Here is a 12,441-nt window from a genome sequence, read left to right on the forward strand (position 1 = left end):
TATTCGACTATTTTTTACTTTTTTCAACTATTTTCGACTTTTTTCGGCTTTTTCCGACCTTTCGACTTTCCGACCTTTTTTGACTTCGACTTTTTAGACAAAAAGTCGATTGTTCGATTATTCAAAAGTCGATTTAAAGAACCCTATTTTTACAACATATAAAACAACCCTGTCTTTATTAGAGAACTGTCAAAATTTCACAACACTGAAAAAAAAGCGTGCAGTCCATAGCTGCCAGATTTGACGATTTATCGTCATTTTGACGATTCTTCGCTTCAAAAATAGCAAAGTGACGATTTGACGATTTTTTCCTTGAAACTGACGATTTTTGAAAAATTAAAAAAATTAAAGATTTTTTTTTTGTTTTACAGTGAAAAAAAGGAAATTAATATTAAACTTGGAATTCAGTAAAAATAGAATTTATATTATAATGAAAACTAGAAGTTAAATTCTATTATAAAACATTCTAAGTCGAAAAAGTGTGTTTTGAGTTTTAAGCTCTCAAAGCTTAAACATATTTTACATCTAAATGTGTATGTTATGTACATTATTTCTTATAACTTTTGAAGAGATCGACAGATCTGAACCAAATTTTCACACTGTATAAGTTAAATCCAGTACAAACAAGTTTTGTAAAAGAACTAAATTTTACGAAGAAATCTCACCAAGTTTATTCTTTTTATATCTACCCAGCAAAAAATAGTGCATCCTCTGAAGCAGATTTGTAAGGCAGAGAGCAGTTGTTACTGCTTCCACTTGTTATAAAAGAATATATGATTTTTATATGGGATTCCTCTCGTAGAGGCTCTGCCTAAGGAATCCAAAATGTGCATATTTCATATTGTTGAAATTGCGCTAATTTCAGTGAATTAATATTATTTTTCAACACTGAACATTGATTTAAATTTAGAAAGATGCAAAAATTAAGTGATTTTAGAGCTGTTGAGAAGCAAATTTCTACACCACAAACAATAATTGCTGAATTTATGCCTTCCAAAATCTTTTTTGTAAGGCAATAATTTTAAGATGCATTAGAAGAAGGAGTTAAAGATGCAGTAGTTATATTTATTGCTTCCAAATCAAGAATATTTTTTGTTGGATAAGTACTTGTTTACACAAAACTTTAAAAAATTTTACAAACAGTTTTATGCTTAAAAAGATTAAAATATTATTTGTGCACCAAAACAAGCAATATTTTGATGCAACAAACTTTGAGAAATTTAAGGAAAAAGATGAACAAGTTTCTATACCTAAAAACTATATGTGAACACTATGTAATTTTAGCAGTATTTATGTTTGATATTTTTAAAAATGCCAGAACATTGAAAACATTATGAGAACATTAGAAAAGAATTAACATTACTGTCGAATATTCTTCAAAACTCAAAGTTTATTGAATCTTGAGCAATAATATTCCGTATTTTTCGAATTTTACATAAATATGTATTAATATAATATATTTTTAAATATATTTCATCTTAAAATATTACAATATTTTTAATATTTTATAAACATTTTAAGCTTTTCATATTCTCCGATTTTTTTACGATTTCTTAAAACCAAAATGACGATTATTTAAAAATTTATCGGGAAATTGACGATTTTTTCAAAAATTCATCTGGCAGCCCTGGTGCAGTCGCATAAACTCGTGTATAAATTTTGTGTAAAATTATAAATAAATAGGAAATTAATTTACAAAAATTGTTTATTTAAAAATAAATTAAAAGATAACTAACAGTTTAAAAACATCATGGCTGATGTAGATGATTTATTTAATTGTTTTAACGAGGAGGCAGAGGGGACAGCTCACGAACCCCCAGTTGCTGCTACAGATGAACCAGTTGTGACAATAAATGATGAGAAGAAAAAGGAAACTGAAAGGTATTTATTCCAGTTCATATTGGGAACTTTAATAAAAACCATTTTCTTTCTATGAAGCACCTCGAAGAGTGTGGAAAAAAGACAAATAAATGAGAATGACGATGATGCAAATGATACCAGCAAACGCGCTAAGATGACTGAATCTATATTGGATGATATTTGTGTAGATGCTTTACGTTCCCGCATTTCTGTACATGTCATACAATCACCAGATTCTTGTACCCACGAGGTGGCCACTTATCCGGGCCAGGAATATATGCCACTGCAACCTTTCACAGGCGTACCTGCCAAAGAGTATCCCTTTGTATTGGATCCTTTCCAAAAGGAAGCCATTCTTTGTATTGATAACCAACAAAGTGTTTTGGTGTCGGCTCACACATCTGCCGGTAAAACAGTAGTGGCTGAATATGCCATAGCCAAATCATTGAATTGCAAGCAAAGAGTCATTTACACTACACCCATCAAGGCTTTGTCCAATCAGAAATATCGTGAATTTAGTGAAGAATTTAAAGATGTCGGTTTGGTTACCGGTGATGTTACCATTAATCCCTCGGCTTCTTGTCTCATTATGACCACCGAAATTTTGCGTAACATGTTGTATCGTGGTAGTGAAATTATGCGTGAAGTTGGTTGGGTTGTATTCGATGAAATCCATTATATGCGTGATAAGGAACGTGGTGTGGTATGGGAAGAAACTTTAATTTTGTTACCCGATAATGTGAGATATGTTTTCCTTTCGGCTACTATACCAAATGCTCGTCAATTTGCCGAATGGGTGTGTCATTTGCATAAGCAACCGTGTCACGTTGTCTATACGGATTATAGACCAACACCATTGCAACATTATATATTCCCGGCTGGTGGTGATGGTATACATTTGATCGTGGATGAAAAGGGACAATTTAAGGAGGATAACTTTAATACAGCCATGGCTGTACTACAAAATGCGGGTGAGTTTTCGTATTCTTTTTCTAAACAAATTTTAAAGGATAGATAGATAGATAGATAGATAGATAGATAGATAGATAGATAGATAGATAGATAGATAGATAGATAGATAGATAGATAGATAGATAGATAGATAGATAGATAGATAGATAGATAGATAGATAGATAGATAGATAGATAGATAGATAGATAGATAGATAGATAGATAGATAGATAGATAGATAGATAGATAGATAGATAGATAGATAGATAGATAGATAGATAATAGATAGACAGATAGATAGATAGATAGATAGATAGATAGATAGATAGATAGATAGATAGATAGATAGATAGATAGATAGATAGATAGTTTTTATTTTGAAATCTAATTCCCTATAATATTTGTTATCTTTTTCAGGTGAAGCTGCTAAAGGTGATCAAAAGGGTCGTAAAGGTGGTATTAAGGTGTCAATGCCGGCCAATCGAACATTTTTAAAATTGTCAAAATGATAATGGAACGCAACTTTGCCCCGGTCATCATTTTCTCCTTCAGTAAAAAGGATTGTGAAGTTTATGCCATGCAAATGGCCAAACTAGATTTTAATACCGTCGAAGAGAAGAAGCTAGTAGATGAAGTATTCAATAATGCCTTGGATGTACTTTCCGAAGAAGATAGACAATTGCCACAAGTTGAAAATGTTTTGCCGTTGTTGAGACGTGGTATTGGCATCCATCATGGTGGTCTTTTGCCCATTTTAAAGGAAATTATTGAAATCTTGTTCGGAGAAGGTCTTCTTAAGGCCTTATTTGCCACCGAAACCTTTGCTATGGGTCTTAACATGCCCGCCAGAACGGTATTGTTTACGGCACCGCGTAAATTTGATGGTAAAGATTTTCGTTGGATTTCCTCAGGCGAATATATTCAAATGGCTGGTCGTGCTGGTAGACGTGGTCTTGATGACAAGGGTATTGTTATTTTAATGATTGATGAAAAAGTCTCACCTTCTGTAGGCCGTGGTATTGTACAGGGTAAAGCTGATCCTATTAATTCAGCTTTCCACTTGACCTACAATATGGTTTTAAATCTTTTAAGAGTGGAGGAAATAAATCCCGAGTACATGTTGGAACGTTCATTTTTCCAATTTCAAAATCAATCCTCCATACCGGAACTTTACAAGGAGGTGCAGGAGAAACAACAGCAATTGGATAAAATTAAAGTTAACGAAGAGCACAGTGTGGCCTCCTATCATCATATACGTGATCAATTAGATTCTTTGGGTAAACAGTTTCGTAAATGGATTACAAAGCCCGAGTATTTGGTTCCCTATTTACAGCCTGGACGTTTGGTGAAGGTACAAAATGATACTGAGGAATTTGATTGGGGTATTGTGGTGAACTTTAAGAAACAAGTAAACAATGCCAAAAATCCTCTTAAAGCTGAAACTGTGGTCATAGTTGATGTTCTCCTTCATGTCACAGAAGAATCGGCCAAAAATGATGAACCAAAACCCTGTAAACCAGGTCAGAAAGGCAATATGGAAGTGGTACCCGTAGTTCATAAACTTATTTCTCAAATTTCCTCCTTAAGAGTCTACTATCCCAATGACTTGAGACCAGCCGATAACAGACGTAGTGTTCTGAAAACTATTACCGAAGTTAAAAAACGTTTCCCCAAAGGTCCTCCCCTTCTTAATCCCATAACAGAAATGCATATTAAAGATCCCGATTTTAAAGTTATTGTTGATTCTATAGACAAATTTGAAGAACGTTTATTTGCCCATCCTCTACACAATTCCCCTGAATTGGAACGTCTTTACTCCCGTTATACACAAAAACTAAAAGTTCTAGAACAACTTAAGGACGCCAAGGCGAAATTGAAAGAAGCTCGTTCTCTGCTACAAATGGACGAATTGAAACATCGTAAACGTGTTCTAAGACGTATGGAATACTGTACTGCCCAAGATGTTATAGAATTTAAAGGACGTGTAGCCTGTGAATTAAGTTCAGCTGATGAACTTTTAATGACCGAAATGATTTTCAATGGTGTGTTTAATGAATTGACAACTGCCCAATCTGTAGCATTACTTTCCACTTTTGTGTGTGACGAAAAGTCTTCAGAAAATCCCAAATCAACTGAAGAACTTTCCGGACCTCTAAGAGCCATGCAGGATTTGGCACGTCGCATAGCTAAAATCTCTAATGAATGTAAACTAGAACTGGACGAAGAAACCTATGTGGACAAATTCAAACCTTTCCTCATGGACGTTGTTTTGGCCTGGTGCAAGGGTGCCTCCTTCTTGAGTGTCTGCAAAATGACCGATATTTTTGAAGGATCAATTATACGTTGCATGCGTCGTTTGGAGGAATTGTTGCGTCAAATGTGTCAAGCTGCCAAAACAATTGGTAACACAGAATTGGAAAATAAATTTGCCGAAGGAATACGTTTACTCAAGAGGGATATTGTTTTTGCTGCCTCTCTTTATTTGTAGACAAAAATCCTTGTAAAGGATTTCTTTTCTTCCTTTTTACCAATTTCTATAGTTTTTATTTAGATTTTAATGAATTGTATGGTTTTAATTATGATTTGCAACAAACAAAAATACAAATATATTAGACATGAAGTGTTTTTCTCTTTCCACTACATAATGATACTTACATATATTTTTTATGTATAACTTTTGTGTAACCTTTTTTTTCACAATAAATTAATAAGAATAAGAAGAAATCTATAAATTTAGAAAACGTTGTTTTATTATTCATACATTCTGAACTTTGTATCTAAAGAAGTTCTTTACACGAAAATACACTTAACCTCTTCCAAAATTGTCGTAAAATATAGTTTTCTTCTCTTTAGAGGATAATTTTCTATACGAAAACTGTCTTAACAAGACACTTTTCTATACGAAAACTGTCTTAACAAGACACTTTTCTATACGAAAACTGTCTTAACAAGACACTTTTCTATACGAAAACTGTCTTAACAAGACACTTTTCTATACGAAAACTGTCTTAACAAGACACTTTTCTATACGAAAACTGTCTTAACAAGACACTTTTCTATACGAAAACTGTCTTAACAAGACACTTTTCTATACGAAAACTGTCTTAACAAGACACTTTTCTATACGAAAACTGTCTTAACAAGACACTTTTCTATACGAAAACTGTCTTAACAAGACACTTTTCTATACGAAAACTGTCTTAACAAGACACTTTTCTATACGAAAACTGTCTTAACAAGACACTTTTCTATACGAAAACTGTCTTAACAAGACACTTTTCTATACGAAAACTGTCTTAACAAGACACTTTTCTATACGAAAACTGTCCTAACAAGACACTTTTCTATACGAAAACTGTCTTAACAAGACACTTTTCTATACGAAAACTGTCTTAACAAGATACTTTTCTATACGAAAACTGTCTTAACAAGACACTTTTCTATACAAAAACTCTCTGTTAACAAGAATCTTTTCTATACGAAAACTGTCAACAAGACTCTGTTTCTTAACAGGACACTTTTCTATACGAAAACTGTCTTAACAGGACACTTTTCTATACGAAAACTGTCTTAACAAGACACTTTTCTATACGAAAACTGTCTTAACAAGACACTTTTCTATACGAAAACTGTCTTAACAAGACACTTTTCTATACGAAAACTGTCTTAACAAGACACTTTTCTATACGAAAACTGTCTTAACAAGACACTTTTCTATACGAAAACTGTCTTAACAAGACACTTTTCTATACGAAAACTGTCTTAACAACACACTTTTCTATACGAAAACTGTCTTAACAAGACTCTGTTTCTTAACAGGACACTTTTCTATACGAAAACTGTCTTAACAGGACACTTTTCTATACGAAAACTGTCTTAACAAGACACTTTTCTATACGAAAACTGTCTTAACAAGACACTTTTCTATACGAAAACTGTCTTAACAAGACACTTTTCTATACGAAAACTGTCTTAACAAGACACTTTTCTATACGAAAACTGTCTTAACAAGACACTTTTCTATACGAAAACTGTCTTAACAAGACACTTTTCTATACGAAAACTGTCTTAACAACACACTTTTCTATACGAAAACTGTCTTAACAAGACACTTTTCTATACGAAAACTGTCTTAACAAACACTTTTCTATACGAAAACTGTCTTAACAAGACACTTTTCTATACGAAAACTGTCTTGTTAAGACACTTTTCTATACGAAAACTGTCTTAACAGGACACTTTTCCATACGAAAACTGTCTTAACAAGACACTTTTCTATACGAAAACTGTCTTAACAAGACACTTTTCTATACGAAAACTGTCTTAACAAGACACTTTTCTATACGAAAACTGTCTTAACAAGACACTTTTCTATACGAAAACTGTCTTAACAAGACATTTTTCTATACGAAAACTGTTTTAACAAGACACTTTTCTATACGAAAACTGTTTCAACAAGACACTTTTCTATACGAAAACTGTCTTAACAAGACACTTTTCTATACGAAAACTGTCTTAACAAGACACTTTTCTATACGAAAACTGTCTTAACAAGACACTTTTCTATACGAAAACTGACACTTTTCTATACGAAAACTGTCTGTTAACAAGACACTTTTCTATACGAAAACTGTCTTAACAAGACACTTTTCTATACGAAAACTGTCTTAACAAGACACTTTTCTATACGAAAACTGTCTTAACAAGACACTTTTCTATACGAAAACTGTCTTAACAAGACACTTTTCTATACGAAAACTGTCTTAACAAGACACTTTTCTATACGAAAACTGTCTTAACAAGACATTTTTCTATACGAAAACTGTTTTAACAAGACACTTTTCTATACGAAAACTGTTTTAACAAGAAACTTTTCTATACGAAAACTGTCTTAACAAGACACTTTTCTATACGAAAACTGTCTTAACAAGACTCTGTTTCTATACGAAAACTGTCTGTTAACAAGACACTTTTCTATACGAAAACTGTCTTAACAACACGCTTTTCTATACGAAAACTGTCTTAACAAGACACTTTTCTATACGAAAACTGTCTTAATAAGACACTTTTCTATACGAAAACTGTCTTAACAAGACACTTTTCTATACGAAAACTGTCTTAACAAGACACTTTTCTATACGAAAACTGTCTTAACAAGACACTTTTCTATACGAAAACTGTCTTAACAAGACACTTTTCTATACGAAAACTGTCTTAACAAGACACTTTTCTATACGAAAACTGTCTTAACAAGACACTTTTCTATACGAAAACTGTCTTAACAAGACACTTTTCTATACAAAAACTGTCTTAACAAGACACTTTTCTATACAAAAACTGTCTTAACAAGACACTTTTCTATACGAAAACTTTCTGCTAACAAGACACTTTTCTATACAAAAACTCTCTGTTAACAAGACTCTTTTCTATACGAAAACTGTCTGTTAACAAGACTCTTTTCTATACAAAAACTGTCTGTTAACAAGACACTTTTCTATACGAAAATTGTCTGTTAACAAGATACTTTTCTATACGAAAACTGTCTGTTAACAAGATTCTATTTCTATACGAAAACTTTCTTAACAAGACACTTTTCTATACGAAAACTGTTAACAAGACTCTGTTTCTATACGAAAACTGTCTGTTAACATTTATATAAGAAATCTGAGATATCAGTTGCGTTGATATAAGACTTTCCTATTAGAAAATTGTTAAACACTTTTTAATTACAAAATTTTCTTAAGGATACAGGAAGGATATAAGAAAACTGGCTTAAGAAGACATTTTTCGATTAGAAAACTGTCTTAAGTCAGTGTTCTATTAGAAACTATCTTAGAGAACACGTTGTTATCCAAATTATATGTTTATAAGACTTACCTCTCAATTTCATGAATAGATTAATCTCCCTAAAGTAGTAATGAAATTTAATGTTTTAGACATAATACCAACAATTGACAAAAATTAACACATTTGAACATTTCAGACAAAGGACAACACAAATTAATATTATTAAATATACGGCAAAGATGATTTATTTAAGACAAAATATAAAAAAATATATGAAATGAAGTAACGTAAAAAAGTATAAAAATTAATATTTAAAACTTAAATATAGTATGTAAATACTAATTGTTATATAAACTTTATAATAAGATGTGTAGATAGTAACAATAATTAAAATAAATATTGTAAACTATATTCATAAACATTTAAATATGAAAATAATATGGACAATATACAATTACAGAACATAAATGAAATATTATTATTAATTATTACTAAAAACACATACAGTTTATAAACAAAATTGGACGGATTACACTGATATGCCTTGATAATAATTTGGAAATTATTATCGTTTCTAAAAAAAATATACAAAAACTTATTAAAGAACTTAAAAATTTAACTTATTGAAGGTTAATTAAACAATATTATTTATTTTAAGTAAAATTGTTAGAAATGTTTATTTACACTAAATAATAAAACGTAAAAATATATAAAAATTAAAAATATATAATTTAGACTAAAATAAAAAGTGGAATGTTTTGATATGGATTGTATTCGTGGGGTTGATATTTGTTTTAATATTATTACGCTTATTATTACTTAAATTTAGTAATGTAATATTAAATATTATATAATAAAATAGTATAAAATTATTTGAGATCTTAAAGATCTAAAAATGTATTGTATAAACTAAACTTATTGTTAATAATTTAGATATTGTCATTACATATAAAGGATTCAAAGAACAGTTTTCTCAAAGTCTGTTTAGCCTTTGATCTCTTATCGACTGTTATATATCGCTAGCATAATAATTAACAGACTTTGAGAATGTATGTAAATCTCCTTATTATACTTATTTTAATGAAAATGTTATGTATACAAATATTTGTTATTTTTTGCATTTTTATGTCAATTTTATGTAAAAATTTTACAAGTTTTATTAAAATTAAGTTCTTAATATAATTTATTATATAATTATGTATAAATTTTAGTTTTAAATGAGAAAACCTTTAGTATTAATTAAGACACATTGTGATCAATAAACTTTTCCGTAGTTGTAGTCTTTGTATAATTAATAATAATTTAATCAATAGTTTATTAAGCGAAGAGTAATAATATGAAAAGTTAGGTTAATCTGTTATTATTTTATCTACATGAAAACTAACTACAAATCTAATTTTTAAATACAACAATATGACGATTTTCCATTCCAATACTAACTGAAGAAGACACTCTTCTATACAAAAACTCAGCTAAAAAGGCATTTCGCCTTAACAACACACTTTTCCTTACCAAAACTTTCTTAACAAGGCCCTTTTCTATCTGAAACTGTCTTAACAAACACTTTTATAAACGAAAACTGTCTTAACAAGACACTTTTCTAAACGAATACTGTCTTAACAAGACACTTTTCTATACGAAAACTGTCTTAACAAGACACTTTTCTATACGAAAACTGTTTTAACAAGACACTTTTCTATACGAAAACTGTCTTAACACGACACTTTTCTAAACGAAAACTGTTTTAACAAGACACTTTTCTATACGAAACTGTCTTAACAAGACACTTTTTCTATACGAAACTGTCCTTACAAGACACTTTTCTATACGAAAACTGTCTTAACAAGACCCTTTTCTAATACGAAAAACTGTCTTAACAAGACCCTTTTACTATCGAAATGTCTTAACAAGACACTTTTCATAACGAAAACTGTCTTAACAAGACAACTTTTCTATACTGAAAACTGTCTTAAACAAGACCAACACTTTTCTATACGAAAACTGTCTTAACAAGACACACTTTTTCTATACGGACAACTGTCTTAACCAAGACAACACTTTCTATAGGAAAACGGTCTTAACAAGATCACCTTTTTCTATACGAAACTGTCTTAACAAGACACTTTTCTATACGAAAACTGTCCTTAAAAGACACTTTTCTATACGACAACTGTCTTAACACGACACTTTTCTATACGAAAACTGTCTTAACAGACACTTTTCTATACGGAAAACTGTCTTAAACAAGACACTTTTCTAGAGGATAACGGTACTTAACCAGACACTTTTTCTCTACGATAAACTAGTCTTAAACAAGAACACTGTTCTATACGAAAACTGTCTTAACAAGGACACTTTTCTATACGAAAACTTGTCTTACAAACCTTTTCTATACGACACTGTCTATACAGACACTTATTTCTATAAACTGGTCCTTAACAAGGACACTTTTCTTATACGAAAACTGTCTTAACAAGGACACTTTTCTATACGAAAACCGTCTTAACAAGACACTGTTCTATACGAAAACTGTCTTAACAAGACACTTTTCTATACAAACTTCTTAACAAGACACTTGTCTATACGTAAACTACAAGACACTTTTCTATACGAAACTGTCTTAACAAGACACTTTTCTATACGAAAACTGTCTTAACAAGACACTTTTCTATACGAAAACTGTCTTAACAAGACACTTTTCTATACGAAAACTGTCTAACAAGACACTTTCTATACGAAACTGTCTAACAAGACACTTTTCTATACGAAAACTGTCTTAACAAGACACTTTTCTATACGAAAACTGTCTTAACAAGACACTTTTCTATACGAAAACTGTCTTAACAAGACACTTTTCTATACGAAAACTGTCTTAACAAGACACTTTTCTATACGAAAACTGTCTTAACAAGACACTTTTCTATACGAAAACTGTCTTAACAAGACACTTTTCTATACGAAAACTGTTCTTAACAAGACACTTTTCTATACGAAAACTGTCTTAACAAGACACTTTTCTATACGAAAACTGTCTTAACAAGACACTTTTCTATACGAAAACTGTCTTAACAAGACACTTTTCTATACGAAAACTGTCTTAACAAGACACTTTTCTATACGAAAACTGTCTTAACAAGACACTTTTCTATACGAAAACTGTCTTAACAAGACACTTTTCTAGACGAAAACTGTCTTAACAAGACACTTTTCTATACGAAAACTGTCTTAACAAGACACTTATTCTATACGAAACTGTCTTAACAAGAACACTTTTCTATACGAAAACTGTCTTAACAAGACACTTTTCTATACGAAAACTGTCTTAACAAGACACCTTTTCTATAACGAAAACTGTCTTAACAAGACACTTTTCTATACGAAAAACTGTCTTAACAAGACACTTTTCTATACGAAAACTGTCTTAACTAGACACTTTTCTATACGAAACTGTCATAACAGACACTTTCTATACGAAAAATGTCTTAACAGACACTTTCTATCGAAAGCTTCTTAAACAAAACACTTTTCTATACGAAAACTGTCTTAACAGACACTTTTCTATACGAAAAACTGTCTTAACAAAGACACTTTTCTATACGAAAACTGTCTTACAAGACACTTTTCTATACGAAAACTGTCCTTAACAAGGAACACTTTTCTATACGAAAACTGTCTATAACAAGACACTTTTCTATACGAAAAACGGTCTTAACAAGACACTTTTCTATACGAAAACTGTCTTAACAAGACACTTTTCTATACGAAACTGTCTAACAAGACACTGTTCTATACGAAAACTGTCTTAACAAGACACTTTTCTATACAAAAACTGTCATTACAAG

General features: G+C 30.8%; 1 protein-coding gene across 1 annotated transcript; it reads left to right on the forward strand.

Annotated features, from left to right (window-relative positions):
• Nucleotides 1-1,623: 1,623 nt before the first annotated feature.
• Nucleotides 1,624-5,548, forward strand: LOC119612139 (exosome RNA helicase MTR4). Its single transcript, XM_037967880.1, is given in 4 exon segments — nt 1,624-1,881; nt 1,939-2,831; nt 3,230-3,271; nt 3,274-5,548. Coding segments are annotated over 4 exon segments (3,093 nt in total). The 5' UTR covers nt 1,624-1,750; the 3' UTR covers nt 5,301-5,548.
• Nucleotides 5,549-12,441: the final 6,893 nt, after the last annotated feature.

This window comes from Lucilia sericata, unplaced genomic scaffold (genome assembly GCF_015586225.1).
Source record: "Lucilia sericata isolate MDLA Ls3-8-SP2 unplaced genomic scaffold, ASM1558622v1 Contig001613F_arrow, whole genome shotgun sequence".
NCBI lineage: Eukaryota > Metazoa > Arthropoda > Insecta > Diptera > Calliphoridae > Lucilia > Lucilia sericata.